This window comes from Phyllopteryx taeniolatus, chromosome 6, assembly GCF_024500385.1.
Source record: "Phyllopteryx taeniolatus isolate TA_2022b chromosome 6, UOR_Ptae_1.2, whole genome shotgun sequence".
In the NCBI taxonomy this organism is placed as follows: Eukaryota; Metazoa; Chordata; class Actinopteri; order Syngnathiformes; family Syngnathidae; genus Phyllopteryx; species Phyllopteryx taeniolatus.
In genome coordinates this window covers 24609730-24632623 of record NC_084507.1, presented here as the reverse complement: position 1 = coordinate 24632623, position 22894 = coordinate 24609730, and the positions used below count along the sequence as shown (strand labels likewise).

Sequence of the window (22894 nt, the reverse complement as noted above, 5' to 3'; positions counted from 1 at the left end):
GTTAGGGTTGTTTGTCTGGGCCAAGGAGGGGGGGGGGGGGGGGGGGGGGGGGCAGCTGATGCAAGATTTGCACTATGCGGACCACCGGTTACGTATATTCACAATATTTCAATCTCGAGATTCAAAGTAGTAGTTTACTTGTGTGGTGCAACATCCCATGATAATGTGAGCTTGGTTTCAATGATTTGGCGTACGCTCTACGGTTAAAGCCCCACCCAGAGCATTATTGAAAAATAATTGAAGAAATAAGACAACTCTATTTCTTCACCGTGTGGCTGGCATTGGGCACAGCCAAGCAGAAATGTGCCATCTCACAAATCCGAATCGGACTCAAACGAAAAGCCGCCATTCTCTGCGGTGAGTGTTGCTAACATTGCTGTTAGTGATGATTCGACCGCAAATTTCTCGGAAAGCTTTTTGGAGAACAGCGTGGGTTCCCACGAAGACGTTAGAGAGCACCGCGCTGTTCGGACCTCGGCCCGTAAAAGCCGTAAAAGTCACAGAAGGCGCGGTTAGGCCAAATGAAAGCCAAAGCCGAGCCATTGGTCGAGATGCCCGCCGTGTGCGCCGTTTGAAACCGTGACGATGCTCTGTCTGTCTGTCTGTCTGCGCCCTGTAATTATAGGATATTTTCCCTGGCAAAGATGTTTAATTATAAGCTGTAAATACAAGTAATAGTAGCATCATTTCATTATTCTTGGAAGTACAAGGCAAAACAGTGTGAATTTTCGTATCCATTGTTATTTGCTAAAAACGCACCTATTTGGAGCTTTCCGCTCTTATTTATTTATGGCACGGAAGCCCTAGCAGAAAGATAGAAATATCATTTTTCATGACATATTATTCTATATTAGTCTAAAAAGAAATTGCATATGCATGTAGCGACGACTCTATCGTACCTTCTTCTGCCTCCTAGGCTAAACTTAGCTCCGGCTTTGCGCATATTCACAACGCAAACTTGGTGGAAACGTGTGTGACAACAGCCAATCAAAGTCGTCTTTTTAATGCTCCACTTTCGTTCGTGTAGCAGCCTTTGTGCGGAAAGGATTTTTTTTGCGTCCGTCCATACATTCGTTTAAAAGTTCATTTTGTTTGTTTGATCTGTAAAAGACAAAAATAGAACATTTGGTCATGACGTTGACCGTCACACCGCTGTTCCAACATTGCGTGTCATTGTTGCTCTTCTGCGCTTGACAATGCGAGGCTGTTCTTTGGTCCTCTGCTGGTCGGAGTTAGACATTACACCCTACGAGCCCGTCAAAGTTGTTTTCAACAAATAACCAGCGACAAAAACATAACCCCGCTCTGAGCATGGGCAAGACTGTAAACTACTTCTTTGTGTTATTTTAGATTTTTCTACATTTGTTTTGATTTGGAGTAAAACATTTTTTAATATTTGTTTTATTTTTTTTTATTTGCAGTAATAAATATGTGAATAAACTGTTACTCTCTCATTTATTTAGTTTTCAGTAAAGATGCTTTGAACCTGGAAGATGTAATTAGCCAGTAGTGGAGGAGACTGACATCACGCTGATTATGCCCATCAGCTCCTCTAACATCTTGCTACAGTTTTCACTATTTGATTTTTTATTTGTTTTTATATTTCGTGAATGCCGGACGCATTTCCCGCACTTGGTGGCGCACCGTGAAATGAAGCGTTTTACCTTGCGCCTTGTCTTTTGTAAAAAGCTCCCAAAACAAATGATTTTGCATTTCTGTGGAAAAAAAATCATCCGACAAAAATTACTGTGAAAACAAAAACAGCAATAATAGAAATAATTGCCACGAACGAACAAGCGCCCCTTAGCTGCGCAACAAGGTGCCTCGTGTCAAATAAACAGCAACGTCCGAACAATGCGTTCACATAACGCGGAAATAATCGTGGCTTTACAACAATTGCAACAAATACTTTTTCCCCCACTGGCTGTCCTTCAACACTAAATCAAAACTTTGTCGAATCATCACATACAAGGGGCCATTTCTGTTTTTTTGTAAGAACTGAATTCCAGCCAAGGGGCGACAGAGCTTTAAAACTGGCAGTTTCAAAACAATATTTCAAAAAACAGTCATAATAATCGAGATCAGACGATATGAAAAAAATATGTCGTGATCATTTCGGGGCCATATTTCCCAGCCCGAGTTGTGATGTCACTTAAGCAAATCTCGCCGAAGCCCTGCATAATAGGAAAGTACGACGACTTTTGGTTTCGACAGGGCCAAAGAAGCCCTCAAATGCCAAAAGGTGGTTGAAAGCTCTTTCTCATACAAAAGGAGAACGACGAAACTGCTTTGGGGACTGTCACACTCCTTTTGCTCCTATTTCTTTTGGTCTGCCTCACAGGGCCATTATGACTGTGAGACCATATAAGTGTATGCTTGTCTCACGCGCCACAAATTGATGGAGCACTAGTTTCGAATCAGAAGCCGGTAAAAAAAAATGTGTTCAACTGTTATTACATTTACTTGAAAAGGGGGCTTGGGAACAAAAATGCTTACAGCAGCTGACTGTTGTTAAAAGTGGAGACAATTTGCAATTTTGGTATTTTAGTCGACACAGATGATTGCCTTTCGCGGGCCACATAAAATGATAAATATAGACAATTATCAAAATTATTTTGCTCTTGGCGGCACGGTGGGCGACTGGTTAGAGCGTCTGCCTCACCGTTCTGAGGAGCCGGGTTCAATCCCCGGCCCCGCCTGTGTGGAGTTTGCATGTTCTCCCCGCGCCTGCGTGGCTTTTCTCCGGGCTCTCCGCTTTCCTCCCACATCCCCAAAACATGCCAAATAGTACTGTGATTTATTTATTGATTCATTTTGAATGGAGTCATTCCATGACTGTTGACTGCCTCGAACTTTCTAAACTAGCTGCTTTAGTTAAGGATGATGGGGGGAGCCCAACTCCTCTCTCCCCCCTGCAATCTATTTTTTCAAATATCCATGGGCCTCATGCCAATTATCCGCTGTGAATTTTTTTGCTCGTTTCTAAATGGCTCAGCCAGTCTGTCCGTAACTAGCCCGCTACGGCCCCAGAATAATAAACACGTCGCTCCTTTTTTTCACTTGTACTTTCGATTTTCATTTTTTTCCCCCTGATGCCGCATTACATTACATACATAACCTATTAGTCTCTTGCTGTTATTTCTCACACCTACTTTGGTCACCCCAAATTTGCTGTAAGCATTTAGATTAAAAAAAAACACACACACACACACAACATGGACTACATTTAAAGGGAAGAGCTCCTTCGCTTAACACAACTACAACTGTATGTGTGTGTTAAATGGATGATATATTGGATTGGATCGGCGGACAAATGAATGTCCAAAGTCTATGCGCACCCCTGGCCGATCGTCAACAGATCATGACAAAAGTATTGTCAAATCCAAGTACTGTATGCTTTTACACATTTCTACATACATTGGGTTGTTTAAAAAGGAGATATTGTTCAAAAAATAAATAAATTGGTGACTCAAATTTGAGGGACCAATATGGGCTTGAAAGGCCTGTGCTGAGTGACATGGCCCAAAAGTGGTTTTTGTTTTGTTTTGTTTTTTTGGGCTCAATGGTTGAAAGCAAAAGTAACTGTATCTGCAAAGCATTGCAGTGTCAGCGGGTTGACTGCAGGATTTTGAGCCGCGAGCCACCTTTTACCGTTAAGGGCCTATCTCATTGGCCTTGAGACTAGCTGGCTACTTAGTGGCGACTCAAGTGTCCGCTGGTTTCAAAGACGTCTCTTGGAGTCTCCTGGAGACGAGCAATGTCGCCAAGGAGTGCGGCGTGGGGGGCAGTGTTCGTGCCCGTGCCTCTACCTTTGCGACTGGTCGGGGCGTTTCGGTTGGGCTCGGGACCTCCCTGGTTCCTGAGGGGTCGGTGGCATCCCCCTGGGTGGTTCCCCTGCTGGACGGGCTCGCTAGCTTTGCCCCTCCTTATGGGTGGAGGGGTTTGGCCCCACCCTTCCTCAATGTGCTGGCTCAGCAACTCCGTACACAAGTTGACTAACATGCATGTGATATGGTGTTCATCAGAATCATATTTATTTGCCAAGTATGTCCAAAAAACACACAAGGAATTTGTCTCCGGTAGTTGGAGCCGCTCTAGTACGACAACAGACACTTTTGAGACATAAAGACATTGACAAAAAAAAACAGTCACTGAGCAATAAAGGGTTCCTAGTTATCTGGTAATCCCGGTACATTTTTGTTTTGACAATTGTGCAAAAAGATGCAGAGTCCTCTAGCACTTAGAGCAGTTCGACTCACTAATATTGCAATAGTCCGGTGCAATGACCATTGTGCAAAAGGCGGCGAGACTTCAAGGAGTGTATGCGGTTTAAAGTGACGAGTAGTGCGATCATCTGTGACAATGTCGATTGTGCAAATGTTGCAGAGACTCCTCAATCGGTGTGCAAATGGAGCAGATGCTACTCTGGCACGAGTGGCCAGTATTGGTCAACAACAGGTATGCAAATAGTGCAGAGACAACTACAGTGAGTGCACGAGTAATATATAATTGGCCCCACAGAAATGTGACAACGAACTCAAGTCAAAAAATTGCCAGCATGTTGTAATGGAATTGTAGGTTAGGTGTTTAAGAAGTTGATCGCAAGAGGGAAGAAACTGTTGGAATGTCTGCTAGTTCTAGTTTGCATTGATCTGTAGCGCCTACCTGAGGGAAGGAGCTGGAAGAGCTGGTGACCGGGGTGCGGTGGGTCCGAGAGGATTTTGCACGCTCTTGTCTTAGTTCTGGCAGCATGCAACTCCTCAAGGATGGGTAGGGGGGTACCGACAATCCTTTCAGCAGTTTTGATTGTCCGTTGCAGTCGGAGTTTGTCCTTTTTTGTAGCAGCACCAAACCAGAATGTGATGGAAGAACACAGGACTGATTCGATGACCGCTGTGTAGAACTGCATCCACAGCTCCTGTGGCAGGCCGTGCTTCCTCAGAAGCCGTAGGAAGTACATCCTCTGCTGGGCCTTTTTGCGGATGGAGTTGATGTTGATCTCGCGCATCAGGTCCTGAGAGATTCTCAAGAACTTGAAGGTCTCAACGGTTGACACAAGGCAGTTGGACAGCGTGAGGGGCAGCTGTGCTGAAGGATGCCTCCTGAATTCCCCAATCATCTCTACAGTGTTGTGCGTGTTCAGCTCCAAGTTGTGTCAGCCACACCACAGCTCCAGCCACTCCACTTCCTGTCAATACGCAGACTCGTCACCGTCTTTGATGAGCCCGATGCCAGTGGTGTCATCTGCAAACTTCAGGAGTTTGACAGCTGGGTGCGTTGAGGTGCAGTCCTCTGTGTAGAGACAGAAGAGCAGCGGAGAAAGGACACAACCTTGGGGCGCCCCGGTGCTGATGGTGCGTGTAGAAGAGGTGGCCTCCGCCAGCCTCACCTGCTGTGTCCTGCCCGTCAGGAAGCTGTAAATCCACTGGCAGATGGCAGGGGAGACGCTGAGCTGGAGAAGCTTGGATGAAAGGAGTTCAGGGATGATAGTGTTGAACGCAGCGCTGAAGTCCATGAACAGGATCCTCACATAGGTCCCCGCGCCGTTGAGGTGTTCTATGATGAAGTGCAGTCCCATGTTGACTGCATCATCCGCAGACCTGTTTGCTCGGTAGGGAAACTGCAGGGGGTCCAGCAGGGGACCTGTGACGCTCTTGAGGTCTCTGGAACTTCGCATAGTTCCAGAGATCTATTGAAGATCTGTGTCAAGACTGGAGCGAGCTGGTCCGCGCAGACTTTGAGCCAGGATGGGGACACAAGGTCTGGGCCTGTCGCTTTGTTAATCTTTTGTTGTTTGAAGCTGCGTCTCACATCCAGTTCGTGCATGGTCAACGCAGAAGTCAGAGGTGTAATTGTGGTCGGTGGTGCGTCGTGGTGGGTGTGGGGTGTTAATCTTTCAAATCTGCAGTAGAAGTTGTTCAAGTCGTCTGCTAGATTTTATTGTTCTCAGCTTGGGTGGTTGGTCGCTTGTCATTTGTTAGCGATTGTAATGCATGCCAGACTGATTTAGAGTCGTTAGTGCAAAACTGTTTTCTAACTTTACTGCATAGTGTGTCTTTGCAATGGTAATTTCTTTAGTCAGCTGGTTTCTAGCACGATTATACAGGCCACTATCCCCAATTCGATATGCGTCCTCTTTAGTCCGGTTTGTTGATATTGAATGTGCGAAATGACTTTGTTGGTACACACATCTCTTCACAGAAACTGATATAGGATATGATGGTGTCCGTATAGTCATCCAGGCTGCCAGCTGAATTTTCAAAGACACTCCAGTCTGTGCAGTCTAGACAGCTTTGAAGTTCTATCTTGGCTTCATTGGTCCCCTTTTTCACTATTTTCACCGTAGGCTTCGCACATTTAAGTTCTTTCCTGTATGTTGGTATTAAGTGAATTAAGCAGTGATCAGACGAGCCCAGAGCTGCGCGAGGTATAGCACGGTATGCGTTATTTAGCGTCGTATAATAAATTGCCCTTAAGTGTGAATGTGTGTGCGAATGGTTGTTTGTTCCTATGTGCCCTGCAATTGGCTGGCGACCAGTACAGGGTGTACCCCGCCTCTTGCCCGAAGATAGCTGGGATAGGCTCCAGCACGCCCGCGACCCTAGTGATGATAAAGCGGTACAGAAAATGGATGGATGGATAGCAGTGGTCTAAAATTTAATTTTCCCTGCTAGGACAGTCAATGTGCTGCCTGTATTTAGGGAGTTTGTGGTTGAGTTTAGCTTTGTTAACGTCCCCGAGAATAATGAGGGTGAGACTGGGTGTTTTTTCCAATTTTGTTTACTTGTTCAGCGAGTGTTAGCAGTGCGGCATTCGTGTTAGCTTTAGGCGGAATGTAAACACCAGCGAGAATGAAAGATGCAAACTCACGAGGCGAGTATAATGGCTTACAGTTCAAAAACAGGTACTCTAAATGCGGGCTGCAGTGTGTGCTGAGCTCCGTGACGTCCGTACACCATTTTTCATTGATATAGAAGCATATCCCGCCGCCTTTTGTTTTCCCCGATAACTCCATGACGCGGTCTGCCTGGTGAAGATGGAAGCCGAGAAGCATAACGGCGCCATCGGGGACAGCCTCACAAAGCCAAGTCTCCGTGAAGCACAAGGCGGCGGAATGTCCGAAGTCTTTGCTGGTCTTTGTCAGAAGATGAAGCTTGTCAATTTTGTTGGGTAGGGAGCATAGATTCGCAAGGTGGATCGACATAAATGGCAATCTGTATCCTCTCTTGCGGAGCTTCACTTGGATGCCGGCTTGCTTTCCTCTGTGGCGTCACCTCCGTCTCCATGCGCCATAGACCCCAGTCGCCCCCCATTCCCCCACCCCACCCCGGTGAGTAACTCGGGGGGGAAAAAAACTGAGCGGATTTACGAAAGTTGGTGAAAGAAAGTCCGGGGTAGTCTTTCCTTGTGTGACTCACGTAATGTCTCCAAAGACGAACGAAAAACACAAAAACATAGACAATACTAGAGATCACGTAACCGAGGCGTCCACACGGGTAGGCGCCATCTTGGAAACTCCTTGGCAATACACACACACCCACACACACACACGCTCACACACTGCAGCTGACACAGCAGCTGAAATAATTATTTAGCATGTCACCATTTTTCTCACTAAATATATTTCCAAAGATCCTGTTGACATGAAAATTGTTGGGAACAACCCAAGTGATCCATACATACAAAGAAAGTAGAACAGATAAGATCAGAAATTAAGTTGTGTGAAATGACACAGGGCAAAGTATTTAACATGCCAACTAGTATTTATTTAATACTTTGTAAAAAAGCCTTTACTTGCAATGACGGCTTCAAGATGCCTCCTGTATGGAGAAACTAGTTGCACAAATTGCTCTGGTGTGATTTTGTCCAATTCCTCCACAGAAACAGTAAAATCTTAAAATCTTGGCGGTTCTGTGGACTTCTTTTATGGACCTTGAGTTTAAGTTCTTTCCATAGATTTTCAATTGGATTGATTGGCTGGGCCATTCTAGCAGCTATATGTTTTTCCTTTGAAACCAATTGAGATCATATTTTGGATCATTATCCTGCTGAAATGTCCACCCTCGTTTCATTTTCATCATCCTCGTAGATGACAGCAGATTTTTGTCAAGAATGTCTCGGTACATTTGCCCATTGATCCTTCCTTCAATAATGTGAAGTTTACCCAGACCATATGCTGAAAAGCAGCCCCACACCATCATGTTCCCACCTCTGAACTTCACTGTTGGTATGGTGTTTTTAGGATGATGTGCAGTGCCATTTCTCCTCCACACGTGGTGTGCATTATGGCATCCAAACAGTTGAATTTTGCTCTCATCAAACCAGACTACATTCTCCCAGTATTTAAGTGGATTGTCCAAATGTTGTTCTGCAAACTTTAAACAAGCTTTGACATGTTTTTTCCCCCAGCAATGGGGTCTTGCGTGGTGAGCCTGCGTACAGCCCATGGCAGGGGAGTACATTACTCACTGTTTTCCTTGTGACAACAGTACCTGCTAATTTCAGGTCTTTTTGGAAGCTCTCCACAGGCGGTCCTTGGCTCTTGGGCAACTCTTCTGATTATTCTTTGCACTCCTCTGTCAGAAATCTTGTGAGGTACACCTGATCAAGGCAAATTTATAGTGGTATGATTGGCTTTCCGCTTACGTGTTATGGCTAACTAGAACATTCAGAAGCTTAGATACGCACCTGTAACGAATGGCATCGCTATGTTTTGCAACAGTTAATTTGCGATGGTCTTGAGATAGCTCTCTGCTCTTACCCATCATTAATGCATCTTGACTCACAGCTTGGCAATGAGACCTTTTTGTAGGCCATCAATTTGGACTGAACCATCTGATATTCATTTGCACTGACAAGGGGCTGGATTGCTGTTTGATTATTGATCGATTTTAAGTGTTGTCTTGGCTTTCCATGCCTTTTTACACCTCCCTTTCTCCACGTGTTCAATATTTTCCCTGTGTCATTTCAAATTATTCCACACAACCTAATTTCTGAGTTTATTTGTTTTTGGGTGGATTACTTGGGTTGTTCCCAAAATCTGGTGAGAAAAATGGTGACGTGTTAAATGCTTATTTCAGCCTCTGTGTATATATATTGTATTGTATTTTTTTATCTTATTTTCACGACCATAAGGCGCACCGTATTAAAAGGTACAGTCTCAGTTACGGGGTCTATTTCTGTATTTAACACAAACATAAGGTGCACCGTATTATTGGGCGCAGGCATGGTAAAACATACGCTAGCTTAAAACATACGGTAGCATAAATGTACGCTAAAACAATGTTTTTAAAAAGGCAGCGGGAGCAAAACTGATTTCGCTATTTAACAATGTACTCACGTTATTTTTTATCAATCCTCATCCACAAATCTATCAAAGTCCTCATCTTCTGTATCCGAAATGAACAGCTAGGCAAGTTTTCAATCAAACACAGGAGGTTCGAGTCAGTCTCGTTGCCGTGTGGCTCCTCAGAAATGATGCCGGCTTTTAGGAAAGCTCGAACAACAGTGCAAGCAGACACGTTAGCCCAAGCATCCGCAATCCATTCACAAATGGTGGCGTAACTCACCCTGCGCTGCCTCCTAGTCTTAGTAAAGCTGTGTTCGCCATGTCCTCCATCGCTTCCACGCCGCTCGCAACTTCACTTTGAACGCCCTGTTTACACCGATGTCCAGCGCTTCGTCAAGCTTCCCGGAATGATGGCAAGCCCCGAGTTATTCTTTGCTCATTAATCCATTGCTCGAGGGTATCTTCCACCTCGGGCCACCTCGCATTGTTTCCGCGGAAACTCAGCTTCGTCTTCTTGACTTGGCGAAGCTCGTTTTTCTGCTTCCTCCACTTGCGAACCGCGGATTCGTTGATCTTGAATTTTCTCGCGGCTGCTCGGGGGTCCTTAGCCAAACAGATGTAGTTTTGCGCAATGCACACCCCGTAAATGCTCCCAGTCAATAAAGCGGTAAAAAAAAAAAAAAAAAAGAATAAATAAAAAACATTAATTAATTAATTAATTTAAAAAAATAAAAAATTAAAGAACACCCCGGCGCTGCATCCCTACTGGGGGCGTGGCTTTAGCGTCCTTCCTCTGTCCTCAGCCACGTCCGCTTTTCCTCTGTGTAAGCAGCTTGACAGCAGGAAATGCTTAAAAAAAAAAAAAGTCAAGCGGAGTGCTCATCACACAGCAACATTTATAGATGTTGGAACTCGGTGCACACATAAGGCGCGCCGCATTATAAGGCGCCCTGCCCATTTGGAGAAAATTTCCGACTTTGAAGTGCGCCTTATGGTCGTGAAAATACGGCATATATATATATATGTATAAGGCGGCACGGTGGACGACTGGTTAGCACGTCTGCCTCACAGTTCTGGGGACCGAGGTTCAATCCCCGGCCCCGCCTGTGTGGAGTTTACATGTTTTCCCCGTGCCTGCATGGGTTTTCTCCGGGCATTCCGGTTTCCTCCCACATCCCAAAAACATGCGTGCTAGGTTGATTGAAGACTCTAAATTGCCCGTAGGTGTGACTGTGAGTGCGAATGGTTTTTTGTTTCTATGTGCCCTGCGAATGGCTGGTGACCAGTTCAGGGTGTACCCCGCCTCTTGCCCGAAGATACCTGGGATAGGCTCCATCACGCCCGCGACCCTAGTGAGGATAAAGTGGTACATAAAATCGATGAAGGAATGTACTATTACTAATATTTACTGCTTAATATTTTTTAACATAGATCATTATACACTTGAGACAATGTGAGTCCCAGGATGCATATATGGAAACAACAGATTCCCCATACGGGAACAATGTGGGATGTGGGAGGAAACCCACATCCCACATTGTGGGTTTCCTCCCAAATCCCACATTTCAAATTGTTTTTGGAAATTGTGGACGTCGTGTCCTCCGGGCCAAAGAGGAAAAGAACCATCCGGACTGTTATGTATGCAAAGTTCAAAAGCCAGCATCTGTGATGGTATTGGGCTGTGTTAGTGCCAATGGCATGGGCAACTTACACATCTGTGAAGGCACCAATAATGCTGCAAGGTACATTCAGGTTTTGGAGAAACATATGCTGCCATCCAAGCAACGTCTTTTTCATGGACACCCCTGCTTATTTCAGCAAGACAATACTAAACCACATTTTGCACGTGTTACAACAGCGTGGCTTCGTAGTAAAAGAGTCCGGGTACTAGACTGGCCTGCCTGCAGCCCAGACCTGTCTCCCATTGAAAATGTGTGGCGCATTATGAAGCGTAAATTACGACAACGGAGACCCCAGACTGTTGAACAGCTGTAACTGTACATCAAGCAAGAATGGGAAAGAATTCCACCAACAAAGCTTCAACAATTAGTTCCCAAGCGTTTATTGAATGTTGTTAAAAGAAAAGGTGATCTAACACAGTGGTAAACATGACCCTGTCCCCGCTTTTTTCGAACATTTTGCAGCCATAAAATTCTAACACCTGAAGGACTCCAAGATGGTGAGAAATAACGTTCTCTGGGCTGATGAGACCAAGATAGAACTTTTTGGCCTTAATTCTAAGCAGTATGTTTGGAGAAAACCAGGCACTGCTCATCGCCTGTCCAATACAATCCAAACAGTGAAGTATGGTGGTGGCAGAATCATGACGTGAGGGTGTTTTTCAGCTGCAGGGACAGGACGACTAGTTGAAATCGAAGGAATGATGAATGCGGCCAAGTACAGCGATATCCTGGACGAAAACCTTCTCCAGAGTGCTCGGGACCTCAGACTGGGCCGAAGGTTCACCTTCCAACAAGACAATGACCCTAAGCACACAGCTAAAATAACAAAGGAGTGGCTTCAGAAATATTCAGTGACTGTTCTTGAATGGGCCAGCCAGAGCCCTGACTTAAACCCAATTGAGCAATTGAGCATGTTGTGTGTGTGATCCACACACAACATAGATCGATATGATCCAAGGAGTCCCAGCCATGAAGTAATGAGTCCCTGCAATTTATCATCAAGGAATACAGATACAGTAATCCTCCGTGATGTCGCGGTTCTTGCTTCGCGGTCCCACTATATTGCAGATTTTTTTTTGCAGTAGGTATATAGTGCCGGTATGTGCATTGTGCAAAACAACATCGGTTTGGCTAAGGACCCTCAAAAATGACTGCGGTCAAGCCAGCCTCCACTCGTAAAGTAGCAATCAAGCCAGCCGCCACTAATTTTGTTCATACTAGGCAATACCAATGGGATTATGTTGGAGTGGCTTCGGCTCAGTAGGGGGTGGCTTTGGCTCAGTAGGTAGAACAGGTTCGAATCCCTGCTACGACTGTCCGCATGTCCAAGTGTCCATGGGCAAGACACTGAACCCTAAACCCAGTAGGCCTGGCAGCGCCTCGCATGGCAGCAGTCGCCCATTGTTTTACGAATGTGTGTGTGAATGTGAGGCTTTGTAAAGCCCTTTGGGCACTGTGATGATGTAGATAAAGTGCTCTATAAGTGCAGTCCATTCACCATTTATTTTTCCCAAGATATCAAATAAACTACATTTTTTAATGTATCTCAAGATTCAAATTAACTTTGCTGGTTGCATTCCTTAACCGAAGACCACTGACGTCCGTATTATTGGGAAGCTTTTATTTTGAAGGTGGCTTTCGCCGCGAGTTGGCGACCTATTACCGTAATGCCGAGTATGAACAAAATTAGGGGCGGCTGGCTTGACTGCTCCTTTACGAGTGGAGGCTGGCATAACCGCAGTTAAGCCAGCTCAGCTCAGCTGTGAACCAGGGCATGTTGTTATTACACATCAAGGTGCAGGTTGGCACTATGCTCTCCTCACAGAATTTAATATATGAGGTCAAAGTATCCGTACACTCATCCAGATTGTCCTTCGGACCCCTGAACCCCTCCCACTCTGAAATACTCGAAATCTTTTGTATAGGAATATTTGAGTGTTGTGAGGCTTTTCGGGAAGAGGTGAGACAGGCTCTCTGTGGACAGGAGGAGCTTCCAGAAGACTAAACCATTACACCCAAGGTGATCAGAGAGACAGGCAGGAGAGTACTTGGTGTATCTTCTGGCAGGAAAGGAGACTTGGTGGTGGAACCTCACAGTACAGGAAATCATACAAGGAAAGAGGTTAGCTAAGAAGTAGTGGGACACTGAGAGGACTGAGGGGAGGAGAAAGGAACACATTGAGATGCGACTTTGGGTAAAGGTAGAGGTGGCAAAGGCCAAAAAAGAGGCATATGATGACATGTATGCCAGGTTGGACACCAAAAAAAGAAGAAAATGATCGATACAGGTTGGCCAGACAGAGGGCTAGAGATGGGAAGGATGTGCAGCAGGTTAGGTGGATTAAGGATAGAGATGAAAATGTGTTGACAGGTGCCAGTAGTGTGATGGACAGATGGAAAGAATACTTTGAGAAGTTGATGAATGAGGAACAGCCACTGTTTTGTCAGGAGAAAATTTGCTCTGGGGTAGGGAGGAGCTCCCCTCCTTTTCTCTGGGGTCTTCCCGCCAGTCGGACCGAGCCAGGCCCACAGGAGTCTAGCTTCTTACTTCACACACTCAGCAAATTTTTATTACTCACACTCTACATATTTCGCAAAATGGGCACATTCATATCTCATTCAGTGTCCCCTGGGGGGCTGGCACAAGGCATGATGGGGCGTACGCCGGCCCGGGTTCTGGCACATCTGTGCTGGTCTACTATGCGGTCGCCCCACTTCTCTGCCCTGCCAGTCCTCCAGTTTTAAGGCACATCCACCCGTCAGTGGGGGGAGGGAAGTGTCGGGCTGGGGAGGACATTTGGCCAGGTGTTGCAGCACTCCGGCCTGTTCTCTGGCCCCCAATGTCTTTCCCCTGTGGATTTCTAAAGCACCACATACATTCACACATCTTTTCGGGAGCTGGGTGGGGGTGGCAGTTGCAGGTCATCATTGCCCCATGACCGTCTCGCCTCACCCGCACCAGGCTCCCCAATTTTAATGCACAATACCCCACCACACGCGATCACAGTACAGGGAGAATGGTTGCCAGTCGGGGACCTGGTAACCATAGTAATACGGTGGGTGGTGGGTATTCACATTTTTCTTGGCTTGACTCCTGGGGCCTGCGCCACCCCACCCCCTTTGGTGGGCGGGCCACGGGGATAGGAGTCCCCCCCTTTCCTCTCCCCCTTCTGCTGGTGCCCTCACCTGTCATTGCTCCCTGCAGGCGCTTGACACGGGCTCGCTTTTGACAGGCTGTGACCTTTTCGGGTGGCAGCTGGCTCCTGCGTCGGATGGGCCATGTAGGTAGTCGTGCTCTCTGCGGGTGGCGGGGATGGCGAGAGGCGCTGGTTGGGGGGAAGGGGTTGAAGTGGTGGGGGGTGGTCCCTTGACCCTCCCTTTGGGACTGGTCGGGGTGCTTTGGTTGGGTTGGGGAACCGTCCTGGGGATTGGGTGGCATCCCGCATGGGACAGGCTCGCTGGCTTGGCCCCCACATGCGAGTGCAGGAGGGCAGGTCCACCCTTCCTCGATGTGCCAGCACAGCAACTCCGGACATCAGTTGACTAACATGCATGGTGTTCATTTCCTAGTAAGTTCCATAGACACGCTATAATAGGCTTTAATTGCTTGTGCTGGGACCACTAATAATAACACAGGCTGTATTAATATGTCAACTTACAGGGTCTTCCAGGTGTTTTAGACACGATAAAAGTATCCCACCGCACAACTCATCAGTAGCACTGCCTTGCTCATTTCCCACATCCTGTCCTGCCCTGCCCTTTTCTGTCCTCTCTCATCTTGTTCTACTGCTTAGTTGTTGCATGTCCCCACCCCCTCCCGTCCTCAAATAAGAACACAATTTGACTTCGTAACATTACTTGAAGTCAAATATCCAGACTGTCTAACTATTGTTCTGCTGTTCTGCAGCCCTATTCCCTCTGTCCGTTCTGTCCCTCGGTCTATCCCCTAAAACCATTTTCTGTTTGGCTCTATTTTCAACAAAAAATTAAATGATTACAAAAATAAAAAATAAGCAGATGAAGTATTTCAAACTCCCCTGTTGTACAGCAAAACTGTTCCAGCACTAAAGGCATACAGAACCACCATTGTGCATCGGCATGCAGCTGAAAAAGGACAGGTAAAAAAAAAAGGAGGAAATTTGCTGCTTTATATCTAGCTGTACAGAAATTAATTCTGTTGCGCATCCCTTTGATACTTTTCTGTCAGATTGGGCAAGTTGGATTCTTCCTGAAATCGTATGTATTGTTGTTTAGGTGTTTAATAAAAGGAAAGAGTCATTATTGAACCAAATCATCAGCATATCAGGTGGTAAACCATTGATGAGCTGCAGATGTGGTAGCATCTTAACTAACTACCTTTTTTAGTTTAGTAAGCCAAAATATTTTATTAATCCATTGGAATGTCAAATTATTCTCTTTTATATCATTACATATTTCTTTTTACATAGGGCCAAAGACCAAATCTTATCCCTTTACAATACCTGACCAAAGGTAGCTGGAGTCATAGTTGAAATCCGAACACAAGGTTTGGGTCTGTGTGTTTCAACTTTGAAATGGGTTCCCTGACTCCAAATAATTGATCACTTAGGAGGGACAACAACTATAAACTGTGATAGTTTGGTCGACTGTTTTTGGAAATGATTCTTATGATGACTATTCATTTTGCCAGAATATACACAGATAATGACACATTTTCTTTTTTTCAGAACATGGATAAGACACAGCTCCCATCCGTGACACTGATTGTGGGCTGTGGAGTATCTTCGCTTACATTGTTGCTCCTCATCATCATCTATGTGTCGGGCTGGAGGTGAGAATATTTGTCTTTTGAATTTTCTTGAAGGGGAGCTAAACCCAACATGTTTACATTTTACATGGGCATATCCTTTTCAGCTGCTTGTATTCTAAAATGTTTAAAATATCACATATGGGAGCTGCCATCTTTAGGCTGTTTCACTCTTGCGAGAGAATGTGACGTGTATCAGTCAATTGCTGCCTGCTTTATTTATTAACCACACAATACAGTTAGTAAACATTCAGCAACAACAAGCTAGATTTTCGATTTCATTACATGTACAAAAGCTACACAATAAACCATGATTATAAAGCTCATTTACTGTACATGTACTTACCGAATTGTGAGCTGATCTAAACTTTTTTTGCTGATCTTTCACATCTAGAAGTTGATGTACAACGATTTTACACTTCGCTACACTCTGATTACCATTGTATGTTTCTCAGTCGTGTTGTACACAGGATACAATAATTTAATCCATCACTGTCAACAATGTGTCAGCCAACACAGTTCGATGCCTTGCTCTATTAGTAGACAACCCGCGACGAGTGTTGGCACTGTGTCGTGAAACCTCTTCGGTATTCCGTTCCTGCTCTCGTACAGTGCAGACACTTTTTTACTTGTTCTGCTTGCTTCGCCTCCTTTTACATTTTTCTTGCTGATGAGCTTATTTTTCTTATTCCAAAGAAATTAGAATGAGCTACTCCTGGATATTGTGAAACTTGGTGGTCGTTACGTTTTGTAGATACAGTCAGTCGTTTCCATATTCCATATATATTATATTATTTTTATAACTCCTCACCATTACGTGAGCGTGGCCTGCAAATTAGCACAAACCTGCTTTTAGCAACAAGACCAGCAACAAGATGCCTCCCTTTTCTACTTAAGAATATCACAAACTGCTACAGATGATAGTGGTCCTGGAAACAAAAACTCACTGCCTTGAAGTATATGTGGAAGTAAATGGACAGTCGGGGAATGAAACCACTCTACCGATGTCTCAAAATGGTTAGCAGGAGCATGCTAACAGACAGCCAGTTAGCGCCACAAAGAGGGAAGATGGGGATCGTGGATACGGTAATTGATCATCCATCAGTTCTCCCTGGAATTTACTGGGAGCAAAGCCTAAAGATATGTGACAGCATCCAAAAGGGAGGACAGAACAACAGAAGAAGAAGAAGAATCACCTTTTATTGTCATGAACATGCATGCATGCATGCACACGAAATTTGTTCTCTGCATTTAACCCATCACAGTGAACACATACACGTTAGTGGAACACACTGGAGCAGGGGGCAGCTGAAGCGCCGGGTTTACCAAGGAATCTGGCTGGCCTGCGTTGAGTGCTTCTTCAACCCCGAGAGAGTGACCATGGACGGTCACGACAGCAAAGGGCAAAAAAAGTCAATGCAAAACATTGACATCAGACTAACACATACAAGACCCTGGCAAAGGCTCAGCCCCCACCACAACTGAAAGGTATGAAACTAAATTATACAAGAAAGAAATGGCACCCCAAACGTTAATAGCTGGTGATGGAACTGTCAAGGATGTGAAACGTTTTTGCAGCAAGAAGAACACCAAAGTAGTGGGTCTTACCAACGATATGCTGTCTGATCGTTCTTCCAAAAAAAATCATTGAGCTCACGAATGAGCACCCAACTGTAAAATCTGTCATTATACACACATGGGCCCTGGATGTTGTCAAGCAGCAATCAGAGGTACTGACATGAGATTTCTTTTATCACTTAACAAAAGTGCAGTGCTTGAATGCCTCTCCCAATTGTATGAGCTGGAGATGAACGTTTCAGCAGGCTTTTACAATTAAATAATCTGTACTGTGCTATCCGTGAGCTCCATTGACAATTTCTGCATTTATTTGGAGCACAGACATCTCTACAAGGCAGACGTTTTCTGTCTCAATAAACATGAGGTTAAGTTATTGGCTGCCAACATTTTTTACTGTGGAGGTCATTCAGCGGTCCAAAAGGAAAACATTGGCCTTGTTAACGCAGCTGAAGCACAAAAGGAGCAGAAGGAGTCTCCAGCTGTACTTAAATAATGGGAGGAACAAGAACTAAGACGACACAAGTCCCAGATGGAGTCACCAGCGTCACCCAAACAATCGGCGGAACGAATGAGGAATGAGATAAGGAAGCACTTGGAATCTCCTGCCCCATTGGAGCGAAGCCCAACGTAACTCTCACTATCATCTAGCCTAAATTAGATGTGACAGATGGGAAGGGCCCCTCCTCCACCCATGAAGAATTTTATCTCCAAATCTGACTAATATGTGCGGGGTCACAGCTGCAAATCAGATACAAACAACATTCGTCTCCAGAATAAGTCAAACCCCTCTGGGGAGCAGGCATTTTTCATCCCTGTCATTACAAGGGACAGAAAGTTGGCACAAAGAAAGCAGAGCTACAAGCTTCATGAGGATAAAATGTGAACCTAACAAACCTTTGTCTCCAGTTGTCTCTGTGAGACTAGCTGTATTCAGTATCAGGTCACTGAGTACATGAATCAATATTGATTAATGGCATCGTTACGACCTATGATCTAGACTTTTTCTTACTCAATGAAACGTGGTTAACAGAAAGTAGCTGTGATAGCATTTTAAATGAGGCAACACCAGCACATTTGGGTGGTATTGCTTCCATTTTTTTATGATAGCAGCTGATATTGCTGCTATTTTTAAATTATTATTTTAGTGTAAATAAATCATACTGGGTGATTTTAGCTCTTTTTGTTTGTCAAAGGTGACCCATAGGTTATTGTTTTAATAATTTATAGACCTCCAAGATACAATGGACAATTTATGGAGGATTTTTCAGAACTGCTGTCAGTTATTTGTACTGACTACAACTATTTTGTCATAATGGGAGCTTTTAACATTCATGTTATCTGGAGCTCGTGACCATAGGTGAGGGTAGGAACGTAGATCGACCGGTAAATTTAGAGCTTCGCCTTTCGGCTGAGCTCCTTCTTTACCACAACGGATCGATACAAAGTCCGCATCACTGCAGACGCTCCACCGATCCGCCTGTCGATCTACGTTCCATTCTCCCCTCACTCGTGAACAAGACCCCAAGGTACTTGAACTCCTCCACTTGGGGCAGGATCTCATCCCCGACCTGGAGAGGGCACGCCACCCTTTTCCGACTGAGGACCATGGTCTCAGATTTGGAGGTGCTGATTCTCATCCCAGCCGCTTCACACTCGGCTGCAAACTGCTCCTGTGAGAGTCGGCGGTCACGGCTTGATGAAGCCAACAGAACCACATCATCAGCAAAAAGCAGAGATGCAATACTGAGGCCACCAAACCGGACCCCCCCTACGCCTCGGCTGCGCCTAAAAATTCTGTCCATAAAAGTTATGAACAGAATCGGTGACAAAGGGCAGCCTTGGTGGAGTCCGACCCTCACCGGAAACGAGTCCGACATACTGCCGGATATGCGGACCAAACTCTGACTCCGGTCGTACAGGGACCGAACAGCCCGTATCAGGGGGTTCAAGAACGTTCCCTTAGATATAGGGTGAGAAGCGCGATTATGCAGGACGGGCTCAGAGTCCAGCTGCTGCACCTCCCCATCCAGAGGAGCCAGCCCCTTTCGTGGCTCAAATGATGACTAAAATAAAATACAGACAGTTGTTTAAAGGTGAGGATTAGTCTTTTACTGTAGCCTAAAGTGTATTTATAAGCACCCAGGACACAGTTCCAGGAAGGTCACTCCCCTCCTCCCATTCTTGGAGGGAATGGGAGGATATTCCCTTAAAAGGAAGCGCACTGAGTAAATGTGTTTCCATATTTACACAACCAGAGGTCAACAAGACTAGTTTTCGTAATTGCTGTATATAATCAAGTCAAAATGAGTTGAAATTAGTTAATTCCAACAACATAGATTCCTGTACCGTATATTGGTCTGCCCATATTGACGCCTCCCTGGTGAAGTGTTCCGGGACAACGAAGTGGTTGGAGAGAGGGAAGTCTGGGCATCCCTGCTTAAGCTGTTGCCCCCGCGACAAAGTAATTAAAGCAAATATGCAAAGCAAACTCCGGTTTTCACATGTACAAAATAATTACTTCGAAACAATTTGGATGAATATTTTATTCAGTTATGATAGAAACCAGTGAAAACCGCAAATGTTTTATTTTTGTTTCCTCTCATTTTCTTGCAGATACATTCGGTCGGAACGATCTGTCATTCTAATCAACTTCTGCCTCTCAATTATTTCCTCCAATGCCCTTATTCTCATTGGACAGACCCAAACAAGAAATAAGGTAAGAACAGCTATGTTTGTTTTGAAATTTGAGGCAAGACATTCGGCATTGTATCATCACAGTGAAGTCTTTATGAAACATAAATCCCCAATCGCTTTATTTCCTGTTGTTCCAGGTTTTATGCACCATGATAGCTGCGTTTCTTCACTTTTTCTTCCTGTCATCATTCTGTTGGGTCCTGACGGAAGCATGGCAGTCATACATGGCAGTGACGGGTCGTCTCAGGAATCGCATTATACGGAAGCGTTTTCTCTGTCTTGGCTGGGGTTAGTCTTCCATCTCTTATCTATCCATGTTTCAATTGTAATAGTTTTGCTCATTCGTTTTATTTGAATACCACCTTTTTAATCTCCCAGGTCTCCCTGCTCTTGTCGTTGCAATCTCAGTGGGTTTTACCAAGGCAAAAGGCTATGGAACACCAAGCTAGTAAGAATAGTTGTCTGTATATGATCTCCTGTGTACTGCATGTTGATCTACAATGTTTATGGGAAATATTGACAATATACAATATTTCATGTTTCTACCACTTTTTCATATACTGTGTAGTCGACACTACTTTTACACTGTTTTTGTGTAACCCATTTCTTTCGATCATTCCCTCTTTTTTGTTTACCTCGTCATGTTTCCCACTTTGTACTTCTTTGCGCTTACATCACTCCAGTGTTGCCTCAAAAATTATGACTTCGTCTCACATTCTATCCATCCATCCATCCATCCATCCATCCATCCATTCCGCTTATCCGAGGTCGGGTCGCGGGGGCAGCAGCCTCAGCAGGGAAGCCCAGACTTCCCTCTCCCCAGCCACTTTCTCGAGCTCTTCCGAGGCATTCCCAGGCAAGCCGAGAGACGTCGTCTCTCCAGCGTATCCTGGGTCGTCCCCGGGGTCTCCTCCCGGTGGGACGTGCCCGGAACACCTCACCAGGGAGGCGTCCTGGATGCATCCTAAACAGATGCCCGAGCCACCTCATCTGCCTCCTCTCAATGCAGAGGAGCAGCGGCTCTAATCTGAGCCCCTCCCGGATGACCGAGCTTCTCACCTTATCTCTAAGGGAGAGCCCAGACACCCTGCAGAGAAAACTCATTTCGGCCGCTTGTATCCGGGATCTTGTTCTTTCGGTGATGACTCACAGCTCGTGACCATAGGTGAGGGTAGGAACGTAGATCGACCGGTAAATTGAGAGCTTCGTCTTTCGGCTTAGCTCCTTCTTCACCACAACAGACCAATACAAAGTCTGCATCACTGCAGACGCTGCATTGATCCGCCTCTCTATCTCCCGTTCCATTCTTCCCTTACTCGTGAACAAGACCCCAAGATATTTGAACTCCTGCACTTGGGGAAGGATCTCATCCCCGACCTGGAGAGGGCACTCCACCCTTTTCCGACTAAGGACCATGGTCTCAGATTTAAAGGTGCTGATTCTCATCCCAGCCGCTTCACACTCTGCTGCGCACCGCTCCAGTGAGAGTTGGAGATCACGGCCTGATGAAGCCAACAGAACCACATCATCTGGAAAAAGCAGAGATGCAATACTGAGGCCACCAAACCGGACCCCCTCTACGCCTCGGCTGCGCCTAGAAATTCTGTCCAAAAGTTATGAACAGAATCGGTGACAAAGCGCAGCGTTGGCGCAGTCCAACCCTCACTGGAAACGAGTCCAACTGACTGCCGGCAATGCGTACCAAACTCTGACACCGGTCGTACAGGGACCGAACAGCCCGTATCAGGTGGTTCGGTACCCCATACTCCTGAAGCACCCCCCACAGGACTCCACGAGGGACACGGTCGAACGCCTTCACCAAGTCCACAGAACACAAGCAGACTGGTTGGGCGAACACCCACGCACCCTCTAGGACCCTGCCGAGGGTGAAGAACTGGTCCAATGTTCCACGGCCAGGACGAAAATCACACTGCTCCTCCTGAATGTGAGATTCAACTTCCCGACGAACCCTCCTCTCCAGCACCCCTGAATAGACCTTACCAGGGAGGCTGAGGAGTATGATCCCCCTGGAGTTGTCACACAACCTCCGGTCCCCCTTCTTAATAAGGGGGACCACCACCCCAGTCTGCCAATCCAGAGGCACTGTCCCCGATGTCCACACGATGTTGCAGAGGCGTGTCAACCAGGACAGCCCCACAACATACAGAGCGTTGAGGAACTGCGGCCAAATCTCTTCCACCCCCGGGGTCTTGCCAGCGAGGAGCTTTTTAACCACCTCGGTGACCTCAACCCCAAAGATAGGAGAGCTCGCCTCAGATACCCCAGACTCTGCTCCCTCATGGGAAGGCGTGTCAGTGGAATTGAGGAGGTCTTCGAAGTATTCTCCCCACCGATTCACAATGTCCCTAGTCGAGGTCAGCAGCGCCCCATCCCCACTATACACAGTGTACGCACTGCTTCCTCCTCCTAAGACGCCGGATGATGGACCAGAATTTCCTTGGAAGCCGTCCGGAAGTCGTTCCCCATGGGCTCACCAAACTCCTCCCACGCGCGGGTTTTTGCCTCAGCGACCACCAAAGCCGCATTCCGCTTGGCCAGCCGGTACCCATCAGCTGCCTCAGGAGTCCCACAGGTAAAAAAGGCCCGATAGGACTCCTTCTTCAGCTTGACGGCGTCCCTCACACCAACGGGTTTGTGGATTGTCGCCACGACAGGCACCGACTACCTTTTGGCCACAGCGCCGGTCAGCCGCCTCTGCAATAGAGGACGTGGGTGAAGTTCTGCCGGAGGTGGGAGTTGAAACTCCTTCTGACAGGGCATTCTGCCAGACGTTCCCAGCAGACCCTCACAATACGTTTGGGCCTGCCACGTCAGACCGGCATCTTCCCCCACTATCGGAGCCAA

At 46.1% G+C, this 22894-nt stretch overlaps 1 protein-coding gene across 10 annotated transcripts in view; it reads left to right on the top strand.

Moving 5' to 3' along the window:
* The window catches only part of LOC133480183 (adhesion G protein-coupled receptor B1-like), a 274432-nt gene that overhangs the window by 152387 nt on the left and 99151 nt on the right, over positions 1–22894 (top strand). For all 10 annotated transcript variants that reach the window (XR_009789207.1, XM_061777927.1, XM_061777930.1 and 7 more), the window contains 4 exons: positions 15678–15781; positions 19949–20051; positions 20167–20317; positions 20408–20477. Coding sequence is in view for 9 of the 10 variants with exons in the window: in XM_061777927.1 (XP_061633911.1) it covers positions 15678–15781; positions 19949–20051; positions 20167–20317; positions 20408–20477 (428 nt within the window). In the remaining variant the exon portion in view is untranslated. The remainder of the gene's footprint in view (positions 1–15677; positions 15782–19948; positions 20052–20166; positions 20318–20407; positions 20478–22894) is intronic.